The 15,413-nt window shown below is 35.4% G+C and overlaps 1 protein-coding gene across 1 annotated transcript; it reads left to right on the plus strand.

Annotated features, from left to right (window-relative positions):
- Positions 1-2,139: 2,139 nt before the first annotated feature.
- LOC110802141 (protein FAR1-RELATED SEQUENCE 8-like) lies at positions 2,140-3,189 on the plus strand. Its single transcript, XM_022007569.2, has one exon. The coding sequence runs from the start codon at positions 2,140-2,142 to the stop codon at positions 3,187-3,189; it is 1,050 nt and encodes a 349-aa protein (XP_021863261.1).
- Positions 3,190-15,413: the final 12,224 nt, after the last annotated feature.

Consider the following 15,413-nt stretch of genomic DNA (forward strand, 5'->3'; position numbering starts at 1 on the left):
AAGAATCCTGAGGTAAAACGGCCCCAGGCATTTTCAGCGCCCAGGGCTGGGGGCCGAAGATTTCGGCGCCCAGATCCAGGCGTTGAAAATGGGATCTGGGTCGAGTTTCTTTGTCAGATTTGGACTCTTAGAATTCGGAGCTTGTGAGATTTATCCGAGTCTTTTAGTGCGTATTAATTTTATGACGGAATGCGTCTGGGCCCGTTACGAACTCTAGGTTCGTTAGGAATTTAATTAATACGTAACTCTTGTTTTCGAATTATACCAGGAATGCAAATTCTATCTCTTTTAGGATTTATGTTGGAGTGCAACACCTAATTCTGACAGGTTTCTATCTTTTATGACTTTGCCACTTTTAACAACTTCTTTTTACGGCAGTTACTATTCTTAGCAGGTTTCTATAAATAGCAGCTTTGACTGAAATGAATGGGTGATTGAGATTCGTTATTTTATAGGAGACGCGTTGCCAAGTGGAGATTTATGTTCTCATCATCGAGCCTTCCCTTTCGGGAATGGGGACAAAAGTAGGTGTCTACACATATGCAAAAAAATGTTAATATTTGGTACGTATTATGTACCATATCATAAATTTACGAAGAAAGGTATTAAAATAATACCAAATTGTTCTGAAACTTTAGGGTTTAGGCATAAGGGTGCATTAAAATAGAACCAATGCCTACTTAACTACTTAGTACGTACATTTATATATATTTATATATATTTTTATATATATATGCTTAAAAAAATTAGGTTGTTCGAAGTTCGGGGAAGGCCCTCAAAGAGGTCGTTCCTGGTCTGTCCAACGATATCCGACGGGTTCGGTATATTAGCACTGCTTAAAAAAAGGTATTTTAGAATACCTTGTTTTTTTAGACAGTGCGTAATCACGGTCGTACCAACCCTCGAACCCATGATCTTAGGGTTATAATTTGTAAGCATTCCTACTGGGCCATGGAGAGTTGGTGAGACATAAGCTTTGAAAAATAGTAATAACATTACATGGCTAATGTGGGCATTATTTTAATACATTTGTACAGAATCCTATGATACGTTTCGAAGTTCTTATTCTATTTCAATATATATTAAATAATAAATATTGTTTTCTATCACGTTTCAACCCTATCAATTGAACTACAAAAAATAAAAAGATTAAACAAAACAAACTGATAATATTACTGAATAATAATTTTTTTTTTTCAAATATAACTTCTTACACTGATTACTAATATGTAGATATATGTTTAAACTAAGATATGTGATGTAAATATATGTTTAAATTTAATACAAGCAAATGCATATAATGAAGAAAAAATATTAATTTATGTACCATTATAATTTGTTTGGTACTTTACATGTAACAATTATGAAAAAATGTACCCTAAACCATAGATTTGGTACAAAATTCATACAATAAAGATAACTATTGTACCATTTGTTTAAAGAATAGGAAGTTTGGTACGACATAAAAGTCATTTGATTATGTTCAATGACGAAATTTGGTTCTTTATTTGTACCAAGTATATAAATTTTGAAAATTTTGAATATAGATGGAATTATTTGGATATTTTTTACCTTTTGAAGGTCTTATTTGTCAGAGCACATTGGTTCCCTTATTCCGACACGTCACTGTCTAACAAATATTTAACATAAAAGGGGGGAAATTATGTAAATGAAGGGCGGGAAAAATAGAAAGCACAGTACTGAGGATTCTATCGATTATATTAGGCTTAGTTTAGAATTTAGGGTTCTTAGTGTTTTAGGAGAGATAAATAAAGCATAATTGAATTTGGTATTCCACAAAAATAAACATTTGGTCGAGCTTATTTAAGGTATGTGTTTATCTTAATTTTGTATATCAGTATATAAATTTTGCATTTCAATTAACGAATTAGGGTAATTTGCTATTGATAAATTGCAATTATATTTTGAAAGTCGCACATGAGCAAAATAAATTATTGGTAATTTATAAGAATTGAGACTTGATTATTAATTAAGTGTGAATATATATATATATATTTTGTATTGATAATTAAATAAGTGTGAATATATAAGCCTTGAGAATGGATATTGAAAGCGTTGTTAGGGTTAGGGTTTTGAAAGGTGTTTTTACTTAATTGAAATTTACAATGTTGCATAAACATGGTTGAATTTGTTGGGAATGATAATAATGAGGATGTAATTGAGGAAGTAAACATTACTAATGATGAAGAAGAAACTGGAGTAGATGATGATGTAGTGACTCCTCCATTTGTTGGGATGGTATTCCACAGTTGGGAAGAAGTGGACAAGTACTACAAAAGGTATGGAAGACAACAAGGATTTGGCATACTCCGTGCTGCTGGGTCGTATGTGCAAAAGGGTGGGGCAAAATCAAAGGAACTGAGGGGATACTTGTGGAAGTGTGAATGTTATGGTCGTGCAGTGTATAGGCATCGGGTTGAGGGGAAAAGGGTTTACTCAATTAGGGATAAGCTTTGCACTAAAAGGTCAAAGAAATGTGATTGTCCGGTTCTAATGTATTGCAACAGGACTAAGGATGGGGATTGGGTGGTTAAAAGGGCAGTTAATGAGCATAAGAACCATTGTCCAACACCGAGGAAGTCTAAGTATGTTCCTAGGTATCGACAGGAAGACATCAACTCTCTTGTAAAGAGGAAGATGTTCAATGACTACAACTCGGGTGCTAATGTTCTTCAGATATTTAACTGTCTAGCTAGCGAGAGGAACGAAGTTGAGAATGTGACATTCACCAAAAAATATCTTCAAAATATTATTTCTAGGGATAAGGCAGAAAAGATGAAGGTGGGAGATTGGAATGCAATGTGGAAGTACTTTAAAGCGATGTCTACTGATAACGAAAATTTCTTTCATAAGCATAGGGTGGGTATGGATAACAAATTACAGGATGTGATGTGGGTAAATGCTAGGAGTAGAGCTTCTTACGAAGAGTTTAGAGATGTTGTAGTATTTGACTCCACCTATTTAACAAATGAGTATGACCTGCCATTTTCTAACTTTGTTGGGGTTAATCACCATGGTCAAACCATTCTTCTTGGGTGTGCATTGTTATCCCATGAAGATTCAGAGACTTTTGAATGGTTATTTACCACTTGGTTTTCATGTATGCCTAACAAAAAACCCATAGGTTTTCTTAGTGACCAAGACGCTGCCACGAGGAAGGCCCTATGAGAAGTAATGCCTGATGTCCGACATCGATGGTGCTTGTGGCACATACTTACCAAGTTCAGTCAAAAACTTGGAAAATACAATGATTGTGATCTGTTCAAAGTTGAGCTTCATAATGTGATTTATAATAGCTTTTCTAAAAATAAGTTTGAAGTGCAATGGAATATTGTGATCAAGAAGTATAAATTGGAGGGTGAGATTTGGCTTGCAGGTAATTGCATTATTATATTTTTCATTATATCATATGGTACTTTAATTAATAAATCATATGGTACATTTTCATGCAGACACAGACTGTAAGACTTGCATATGTTGTTTATGTTGATATCCTTTTACTACTAATTCAGGATTATACCATAGAAGGGAAATGTGGGTGCCTGCATTTATGAACGGGATGTTTTGGGCTGGAATGAAGAGCACTCAAAGATCTGAAAGCATAAACAGATTCTTTGATGGGTTCGTTGATAAGCATACTCGATTGTTTGAGTTTGATCCATTTTATATTAAAGTAGTGGAATCTAGAGCTAACGATGAGCAATAGGCTGATGCAGCTGACCAAAGGGCAGTTCGTCCGTTGGCCACCCAATTTTTGGTTGAGAGAGCCTTTAGAAAAGTGTACACAGATGCTAAATTCCTCGAGGTTCAAAAGAAGTGCAATCGTGTACTGTACCTTACTTCTCTTCAAACTACTATGGTATCAGCTAAAGTTGCGCATCATAAGCTGGAGGACGGAGTGTGGGTGTTGTGTAAGGAAACCCGCAAGGAATTTTCAACAAAGTACATCCGGAATTATATCGTGCAGATAAATTTGGAGACAAAATTGGCGGAGTGCGAATGCAAGCTATTTGAAAGTGACGGTATACTTTGCAGGCATATTATAAAAGTTTATGACATGCATGCCATTCAAGATGTCCCAGAAGTTTATATTCTGCGTAGATGGAGGAAAGATGTGTCAAGGAATCACTCGCGCGTGAAGGTGGTGTACCATGATCCAAGTAAGACCGAAGATGTTATGAAGCATGATAAATTAATGCTTGCCTACGCGCCAATCAGCTTGAAGGCGTCTACCAATCACGAGTGCATTAAAATCGTGATGGATACATTGAAGGTGTTGGAGAAGAAGTTGGATCAACAATTGATTGGTGTGGAAGATATGGATGATGATGAGACACATGATGATGTTGGTACTTCTGGTTCAATAACTAAGAACTTGGCTCAAACCAACAAGAAGAGGGCAACTACTCCTAAATCTGTTACCAATGGTTGTAGTCAAACCAAGAACAAGAGGACTACCAAAAGTACTCCTAAGTCTGTGAACGAACGAAACAAGTGTGAAACACCTCTTGATAATGTCATTTTGAATGATCATGTCGCAAGGAATAAACCACATAGGACACCAAGTTGTAGGCACCATTCTTGTGTTGAGCCAAAAAAGAAAACACCCATAAGGAGAAGCAAAAGCAAAACAAATGATGGAACTGGTTGCTCACAGGAACCTCCCACGCAGGTATTACAATTTTATTTATAATATTTCTTACTTAATTTGCAGTAAATATGTGCATACCATAACTTTGGTTTTACTTATTCAGGGCGCTTATGATGTTGAGTTTACACACACTTCCGTTGGAGGTATTGAGATGTAATCTCAAGATGGCTCATTTGGGTATTTCACGAGCAATGTTGGAGATGATAGACTTAACAATGTTGGTGATGTTGGTGATGATGGACTTGACAATGTAGATGATCTTTTATGCCGAAATTCTCTTGGGTGGGATAATTGATCTTCGAAGTCAGAACTTTGAAGAGGAAAATAGGTTTAAAAATTACATTGTTTATGTATTGTTGTTCATTTTAGAAGAATGAGACAAAATCTATATGTATATGTTGTTATTACTCCAACTTTGCAATCCTTTATCCCTTTAACCCTAATTGGTACAAATAATGTTTCAATGGGACAACTAATGTACCAACTTCGCAATAAAAGTACCATTTAACCCTATTGGTACAAATAATGTACCAAACTCAACACATGTATCCTAAATAGGTACAAATAATGTACCAAATTCAACACACATGGGCTGTATTGATATAACAAGGGTACCAAATTTATTGATCCAAGAATTATAAGTCCATACATAATTTAGAATACATTCATGGATTGTGATTTCCACTTATTTGGACTTATTTGAGTAAAAATACGTTCATGTGTAGGTCTTGTGCTGCAAACCCTAAACCCTATACCCTACTATCATAAATTAGAACCGATATGTACAAATCAAAACCGATCTATATCGATCCTAGTTATCGAATCAAAACCGGATCGATTACGAATGAAAATGGATATGTCAAAATCAAATCATACATACTGTGTCGACTTAATTCATTAACATTTTTCACTTGTTTGTCTCGTTTTTTCCACGAACATGTTTGTCTCGTTGCTGATTACACCAATATGAATGTATGACAAACTTGTATTTACAAACGTTACAACTTCATTGCGATCGAATTCATCATTAACGGTTATTAATTACTATTTTATTAGTACTTAGTTCATAAATACATGATATTTTTTCCATTTGAATAATATGATTTTGACATAATAAAAGATAATTGGCATAATAAAAGAAAATAAAATTACTTATAAATTACTTAAACAAACCACATGGCCTTTTTTACCTTTCACTTTGCTTTACTAATGTAGATCAGTAGACATTATAATACAACGTATTGCACATTTGTGATGTTAGTAATAACCCGACATTGTTTATAATTTGTTTGTATGACCCGATATTAAGCCGACCCCATATGAACTAGAGCTATCAAAAACTGACCCGACCCGAGAAAACGACCTTAACCGACCTGTAATTTTTAGGATCCGGGCCCGACCCGAGACCCGAAAAGAGAAGTGTTAAAATAGGAAACTCGTACCCAACCCGTTCAAACCGACGACCGATTTCTACCCGAACCAATCCAACACCCGACCCGATGTCATCCGAAACCGATTATAACCCGATGAAACCTGATATTGAACTAACTCGTGACAACCAACCCGATTTTTCATTGACCTTACTAAATAATAACTCAAATCATGTTAATATTTATTTTTTAACCCGTGTTCGATAGTGAACTCGACCTGAATTTTAACCGACCTGAACCCGAAATGAACTGCTACAAGTCTGACTCAAACCCGACTCGTTAAGACCCGAACCCGAATTTGTACCGGCTAGAGAAAGACCCGACCTGCACGCGAGTGATAAATAACCGGACATGACCCGAACAGATCGTAACCCGAGACCCGAGATGACCAGACCCGGACACGACTCGAGTAACCGTTTAACAACTCTAATATGAACCCGATTTTACATGAACCTGACCCGATATTAACCCGACCTGATTTGAACCCGACCTGATATGCACCTGACTCGATATAAACCCGACCCAATATGAACCCCTGCGTAAGTTCAAGTTCACTAATGATCCGGTTCGGGTATGAGTCGGGTCCATACGGCTATGAACCCCTATGTAACTTCAAGTTCACTAATGATCCGGTTCGGGTATGAGTAGGGTCCATGCGGCTATGAACCCCTATGTAACTTCAAGTTCACTAATAATCCGGTTCGGGTATGAGTCAGGTCCATGCGGCTATTAGGGGATTAGATTATAAAATATATATATGTGACAATAAAAGATATTGGTGATTAGATGACTAAAAAATATCGTGATTATTTCATATAGACTACGTGCTTAATAATTTTGGTTCGTGTTACTTACGTTTATGATGAAGCTTTTTCGGGTTAAATCGGCTCTATCCGGTTATCGGATCACCATTAACCCTTAACCCTTAGCCATTAACCCTTAACCCATAACCCTCAGTATTTTCGAAGCATTAGTGAACATCTTTGTACTATTCTTTATGTTCATTTTGGTAATGGTACTTAGCGTTTTATAATTTTGTTAGATACTATCGTAATTTGGTACTAACACTTTTATAAATATGTTAGATACTATCGTAAGTTGGTACGTAGAGTTTTATAAATATGTTAGATACTTCTGGAAGTTGGTACTTATAGTTTTACAAATGATTCAACACTTGTTGGCTTAAAATTGTCCTAGTAGTAGTGTCCAATTTTGGGAGGCGGAAAATTTGACTGATATGTATTTTTCAAATAATTTAGTATCCCAAAGAAAGACACTTGTCGAATCCACAATAGAGAGTGAACTTTAAATAAAACGAATAATTTTATTTTAAAATGCCATATAAAAGGAAAACCCTTTCTATCTCCTGTCATTTGTACTGGATTATTTTCTCTCTCCTGAAGTTAGGGGGTAGTTTCGCTATTCTTCGACTTGCCTTCTCCGACTTGCGTTGTCGACGGCGATTTTTCTTGCACCAGGTAACAAAGTCGTTATTCTTTTACGATTTTAGTATATCAATTTCAATCGCAACTTGTTCCCAATTGAATTGTTCTCATTTATAAATTAGGGTTCATAAAATTTAACTAACAAAATCAATTTCAGTACTCCAACTAATGGATGGTCATTATGTGTGTTCGTTGTATGTGATTTGACATGAATATAAATTAATTGTAGTCATGTTTTGCAAAGGCCCCAATTCAATTGTTCTCATTTTTAAATTAGGGTTCTTAAAAATTAATTAACAAAATCAACTTAAGTAATTCCAATAATGTATGGTCATTTTGTGTGTTTGTTGTTGGTGATTTGACATGCTTATAAATTAATTGTAGTCATGTTTTGCAAAAGCCCCAATTCAATTGTTCGCATTTATAAATTAGGGTTCTTAAAAGTTAATTAACTAAACTAAGTTCAGTAATCCCCCTAATGTATGGTCATTTTTTGTGTTCGTTATTGGTGATTTGACATGATTATTAAGTATTTGACATATTTTTTGTACCAATTTGTTATTTTCACAGTTTCATGAGGAAGGGACTAGTTCATTGTGGTAGTAAGAGAAAATTAGGGAGTAACGTCATTGAATATGAGGGAACTTCAAAGTCCAAATACAAGAAACCTAAAACTTTCGAGGGATTTGGGGATGATAAACTGGGTAATTACTTCACCAGTAACTTAAGTGAGGTACTTAAACATGATAAGAAACCTGCTGTGAAGAAGAGCAGGGCGGTCGTAGAGGAGGATTCGTACGAAGATCATAGTGGTGATGAGGATGATGAGGCGTATGAAGTTGAGGAGAATAATTATGATGAAGTTGAGAATTCTGATGAGGAGTACGATGAAGTGTCAGAGCCAGAGCCACGGCCAGCAAAGAGGGGACACAAACAACAAGTTTCTCGGAAAATATTACCCCAGCAAGGTGTCAAAAAGAGACGAATTCCTACCCTAAAGCCACGACAGGAGCAGTGACTAGTTGTATTTTGTTCCCCGATTAATCAGTAGTATTTGGTTCCGTGATTGATTGACAAAACCTAAATCTTACTATTTTTCATATTGCTATGCAGGAGCAACAATATGTTGTGAGAAGAACACAAGGTCTGTCAAACGGGGAACAAGTTAAGAGGGAAGAGTTATGTGTTGCGACGCAACTACTAAAATGTCGCAACAAGGTTAGTCAGTGAACTTTATTTAAATCATGACACTGTAATCATAAACACTCGGAGTCCTATTATTCATTTATATAGGTAGGTATGTTTGCATATGACCATACGCTTTTCATGTTTACAGCAAACAGCCGTCATTTGTCGTGTTGTTGCATTTTCGAAGTTTATCCAAAGGTGCTTCTAGAATCGAAGTTGTGAAACAAATGGGTTTTGGTGGGATGCTAACGTTGAAGTTGTCCCAACTCTCGCGACAGTTCTGCTATTGGTTAATTACTAGGGTGGATGGAGTTGCCCAGACGTTGGTTGCAGGTGATGGAAGAGTCTTACCGTTGTCCCCAACACAATGGAAATGCATATTTGATCTCCCAATGGGAGATAGGAAGGTTCCCTTCGAGGTGGTTGATAGTCCGGCGTTGGTTGTTAAGGCTGGGAAGATGTCTCGCAAATATACTGTGGTTAATGGAGAGGGAAAGGAAATAGTTTCTTTACGTAAAGTCATCGATGCTTTAGTCGAGGAGGATGAAGATGGCAATGTCATCGAGCTAGATACCGATTCGGCCCGCAGTGAATTCCGTACTGCTTTTTCTTGATGGCGCTTTTGGGACTGGTCATATGTCCCTCTACTGATGGATCGTATATATCTAAGACCGTGATGCAAGCATGTACCGTGGCAGACATGTCAATTGAATATGATTGGTGTACGTCTGTCCATGACAGGCTTATGACTAAGGCTTGTGAATTTGCTGAGAAGTTTGTGTTAGGTTATGACAAATATAAAACATATATTTCATGCGGAAAAACCATAAAGCCAAGAATCCAAATTAATTACCACATAACAATTAGCATAATTTAGGATACATACTTATGTAGCGTGCCCTCCCTAGCTGCTCCCGAACCGAACAAGAACAAGTTTAGGACTCCAAGTGTAGTCCCTCCGTAGATAGTCCACAGCACGTTCGCATCCGCCTTAGATTCAATTAACAAAAATTTAGCCTAAGGTTTTATGTTTATTCGATTATAATTTATGGCAAATTATTAACTTAGTTTTTAACTTAAAACTATATGAATACTTGAATTGATTTCTTATAAATTGTGAATGCCATCACCTATTTATAGGGTAGGATTATCGGAACTAGAAACCTACTAGGATTAAATTAACCTAATCTTATTAGAATTAGATACTAATTGAATCTATTAAGTTAATGTTTAATTCAACAACTAACTCTAGTAGTTTTAGGAAATTAATCTTTAATCGAACTAATCCTAATTGCTTAAGGATTTGATGCATGCACGAAATCAACGCACACACGCACGCACATCCCACGAAGGGCGTTGGGCGCGCGCTGAGAGCTCGGCCCAGCAACTGCTCGCGGCCCATGAAGGGCACGCCAGGTTTGCTGGCCTTGCCACACGCTAGGCCTGGCCTTGCGCGCTGCTTGGCTGGGCCTTGCGTGCCTTGGCAGGTTGTGGCTTTGTGCTCGCTGCTGCGCGGGCTTCGCTAGGCGCGGGCCTAGCTTCGTGTTGGGCCTTGCGTCTAGCAAGCTCGTCCGATGTTTAAAACAATTAGTGGAATTCAAAACTATGCTTGATTTCCAGTGCCACAATGTGAGTGTTGTTTCTCACTTATTGCATAGGTTTAGTTATCATGTTTTGCCAATCTTAATATCCTTTTCATCGAATGTTCTTCGAGATATGATGATAAGATCTTTTGAGTATGTTTATTTTGTGATCTAGTCCTTATAGCTACAACAGTGGTTCTACGCATTTTACAATGAAGAACCATCAAGTCAGCAGACATGTGATCCACCCAAGTTCTGTGAAGAACTCTTTAATGTAAACAACTCTGTTTTATTGCTTCTTAGGAAATAATTACTTTTACTTCAACTTTATAGGTTGCTAGTGATGCTTTGTTTGGATTTATTTATCCAAGCAGTTCACAGATATGTGGATGACTTTCCATCTATATCTTATAACATAGAAATTAATATTTTAATTTCCCACGCAACAACTCATGGTCTCCAATCCATGTTGCCATTTCAAACCACGATGCGTATAGCTCGTTCTTGTCCATGGTTAACTCCAAAGGAATTTTGCTTGATCCTTTGCCAGTGTTTATGCGTGTAGCATCAATTATTTAGCATATCTTTATTTCCTTGAATCAAGAACTATTCCTATCTACCTTTTCAAGTACCATAAGTTTTTCTTGATCTCAATCTAGTTGATCTTCACTTAGATCAATAGAGATTGGTATATGTTCGTCATGCCTAAAGTCATACGATACGTTTTTGGCGATCCTCATATTATATTATACATGATAAATTCTTTTGCAGAATAATTCCCAATTGAATTCTATTCATGTAACTTTAGCTCATCTAGTTTTTGTAGATACTAAATCCAGCTAAATTCTTTGACATACAATATAGGTTAAGAATCTCACTTAGATCCTTTGATGTTTAACTTAGTAAATGCTTATACAAAGTTCAAACCTTCTTTACTTAGATTCATTCACATGGGTCGAATATCTCCAATGGAGTCTTTCGGGTTTGATTTAGTAAATGCCATTACTTAATCTAAAAAAATATTATAAGATCTTTGTAAATAGATGTTAATACCCACTGTGTACTAAGTTTCGCATTGGTCCAACATTGATGAATAATTTCAAATCTAAATCATTAGAATTTGAATGTTGTTTCACAATAGAGAGATATGTGTGTGATACACATATGACCAATTAAGTATTATGTACTCCCACTAAACTTCTTATACATCTATAAGAATCATGTACATTTTATGAAACTAAAATACTTATTAGCTTCACTAAAATACAGTTCCAATTCCCAATTGCTTGCTTAAATCTGTACTTAGATTTCATAAGCTAGCTTTCCTTTTCGAGCATTTATTTGGATCCACAAATCCTATGACATGCCATGTACATAGTTTCTTCCAACATTTGATTGAGGAATTCGTTTTGTCATCCAATTGCCATATGTACCAATATGTAATTATTGCTTGATTTATAGACTTGAGAATTACGATTTTGCATGAGGTTTCAACGCAATCCACACCGTGAATTTGCTTGTAACCTTTAGCAACTAATCTAGTTTTGTGTGTGAACACAATTCCATGTTTGATGGTTTTTATCCTTAAAAAAAACTTGCAACCAATAGGTGTTAAACTATTCTTGCAAATCAAAAAAATGTCAATTTGTCATCAAAACATTGAGTATGTTTTATGGCCTCTAACCATTTAAAACATTGAGTCTATATATGGCCTCTAACCATTTTAGGGAATCTAGGTTTCGTCATAGCTTTCTTACAAGTCACAAACTCATTAATCTACATGATAATAGTGTGACTGCAAGTTGTAGGTTTCTTCACTATCTAATAGAAGAATCGTATAGCTTCAGTGACCTGAACTCCATGTTTATTCACTATCTAATAGAAGAATCTTATAGTTTCAGCGACTTGAACTCTATGCCTACTTGGGTATAGAACATCAAACAATAGAATATCAACAAACACTTTAAAAGTCCTTTGAATATTCTGTTCTCCTTGAAGCACTTGTAAATTCTTCTAAGAGATGTCTATTCTTTAAAGCCACTTCTAAGGTCCTTAAAGAATAAGTGTTCGGATTTTCTGAAGAACTTCGAAAAGCCTCCGGAATGTCCGTTTATGTTTGTTGTTCGCCTCGAAGACTTTCGAGGTCTATTTTCTCCCACTTGTCATTTTGGAAACGAATCTCCAAAAGGACATTATTTCGAGCAAACAAACATTATGTTCTCAAAAATTCGTGGTAGAAACAATACATTTGTGTCTCATTTGAATAAATCACAATGAAACATATATCTATACTTGGGCCTTAGTTTGTCGAATAACAAACACTAAGCTCCCACTGAGTTTAACAACTCTTTAGATATATATTATGAAAAGATATTCTAAAATTAGTTTTCAATAGCTTTGACGAATTTGGTTTAGTTTGGTGGTAGTTGAGCATTTTGTTTTAGAAATTATAGGAAAAGTCTTTATGATTCATCATTGATCGAATCAAGTAATAATTGACTTCGATTATTCCAACGTAGATATGCCATATCTTATGGAGCTAGATTGTGAAATTACAACACACAATCATTGATGATCATTTTTGGTCTTAAAATAATCATCGTCATGATCTAACCTAGATCTTTATGATTTCTTGCCAAGTGGATTTTATACTTCTGAATCTTTGAACTAGACAAACAGATTCAAACTTATATCACATTGAGTAAATAAACCAATATTCACTCAAATCCAGGTGATATAATAAAGTCATAAAATATTTCTTTAGCTTTGAACTCTATTGTCTAGGCGTTCTAACAATAGTTCATATCTTTTGTTACTTTCAACAAGTAAGACTGGCTTGTTTTGAATGATCTAGAAATCTATCAACTTTCAAAAGTCCACCAAAATAGAGCTTTAGAACGTTAACTTGTTGATATGGTCTAAGCAACAATGCTAAAGGTTTGTGGAACTCAAATCAAGAGATTGATTTGAACCTAGTAAAGTTCTTATTTTTAAAGAGTTGTTTTGTTTTAATCAAGCATATTGACTCAACCCGTAAATGACCATTTCATTCAAATAAACAAACAAATATTATTTTTGTCTTTCTTGAATGTGAGTCTTTTTGTGTTTGAAGCAGAAATTTAGGTATGCTGATTATGGAACAAAATAGCCATTAAGTTCCAGCCTTGAAAGGACTTAAAACAAACTAGATGACCCTACAACTAATGTAGCATTGCCATGCTTCATTTCTCACTTGTAGGCCATTAGTGTAGCCTAGCTTCCATTGTTTGAGTTATTACCGAAGTAAGAACCTCAAGCGGTATATGATACCAAGGAAGTTTGATTGCTAGGTCACTTCTCTTTAAACATTAACTTATAGGTAGAAATGGAATCGTAAATTTCTTTCATTTGTTCCTTGTTTTCCTATTTCTCATACCCTTTCTTATAGCCTTAAGAATTAAATTCGCTAGTGTTGACTTTTATACTTTGTTAGACATGTCCAATGTCACTCCAACAAATTTCTTACCATTTTATTTATGTTGAATATTCTGTTTCAACTAGATGATCTTACCAGAAGCTTCTAAAGTTCTCTAAGCATCTATCTATTTGAATGTCTAGGGACTAGACTCATTCGAAAATTAAATGGACAAAGATATTAGGTTGTTAACCATTGGTAAAGCTGAGCGTTTAAACTCAATGCTTATGATCTCAAAACTATATTGTATTTTGAATTCACAAGCACCAATCGGTTTGCCATTCGACTTTGATACTCGAAAACAACCATAAAAGTCGCTAAAAGAAACGTACATTTAAATTGCTCACTTTCTCTCATTTCCATGAATCGTTCTTGGATTCATTACCAATCGAGGAAATTTACTGTTACCTTTCTAAAAGGATTTACTGCAGTGCAAGATATTTAATTATAAACAATAATTAAAACATACATTGAAGCATGCAAAGTCTAAACATTTATCATGAGTGATAACTTGAAAATTAAAGCAATCATACAATTTAAACAAGTCATTGGCATTTTATTCGAATTTATTGTTCCGACAGGTGTGAATAAAATGATTCTAAGATCCTTAAATCATGAATAATTAAGAACATTATGTATTTAGACTCAATTCTAAAATATTTTAGGTAAGCAAATCCTTTGCTAATAGTATAGAAACTACTCTTGGTTGATAGGTACGTCTAAGAATTTATTAGGTAAACCTATCTCATTTGCCACGACATAAAAGGACTCCTTACTTATATCGTTGAGTTTCACCAAAACTAACATGTACTCACAATTATTTGTGTACCTTACCCCTTTAGGATCAATAAGTAACACCTCGCTTAGGCGAAAAAACTATTACTAAGATTGATGTAAAGGTTATCCAAGTAAGTGTTATTTTGGCATGGGACCTTTTAACTCAATTTTTAAAGTTTGGAACTTAAGGCTCTTACTATTTTGGTTAGATTTCAAGTGAACTAAATCCTTAATCATGAAACATAATCAAGCCACAATCTCATGCATAATTAAGACATATTTAAAGCAATAAATAACTTAAAGCATGCATAAGATTAATTGTGATCTAGTATGGCCCGACTTCATCTTGAAGCTTCAACTTCAAACTCCATCTTGAAAATGGATTGGAAACTCCGTCTTGAACTTCACCATGGGAGGCGCCATTTTCTCCAAATAGGATAAGCTATAATTTAAACTAATTACAACTATTTGATTGTACGCATACCATATTTAAAGCAATAGAATTTGGTACTTTAGACCAATATTACATTCAAATTAATGGTACTCATAACAATTAGCATAATTTAGGATACATACTTATGTAGCGTGCCCTCCCTAGCTTCTCCCGAACCGAACAAGAACAAGTTTAGGACTCCAAGTGTAGTCCCTCCGTAGATAGTCCACAACACGTTCGGATCCGCCTTAGATTCAATTAACTAGAATTTAGCCTAAAGTTTTATGTTTATTCGATTATAGTTTATGGCAAATTATTAACTTAGTTTTTAACTTAAAACTATATGAATACTTGCCACACGCTGGCCTTGCCACACGCTGGGTCTGGCCTTGCGCGCTGCTTGGCTGGGCCTTGCGTGCCTTGGCAGGCTG

Source organism: Spinacia oleracea, chromosome 5 (genome assembly GCF_020520425.1).
Source record: "Spinacia oleracea cultivar Varoflay chromosome 5, BTI_SOV_V1, whole genome shotgun sequence".
In the NCBI taxonomy this organism is placed as follows: domain Eukaryota; kingdom Viridiplantae; phylum Streptophyta; class Magnoliopsida; order Caryophyllales; family Amaranthaceae; genus Spinacia; species Spinacia oleracea.

What these genes read in the sequence shown, in the direction of transcription:
- LOC110802141 (XM_022007569.2), top strand. Translation starts at nt 2,140, where the DNA reads ATGGTTGAATTTGTTGGGAATGATAATAATGAGGATGTAATTGAGGAA.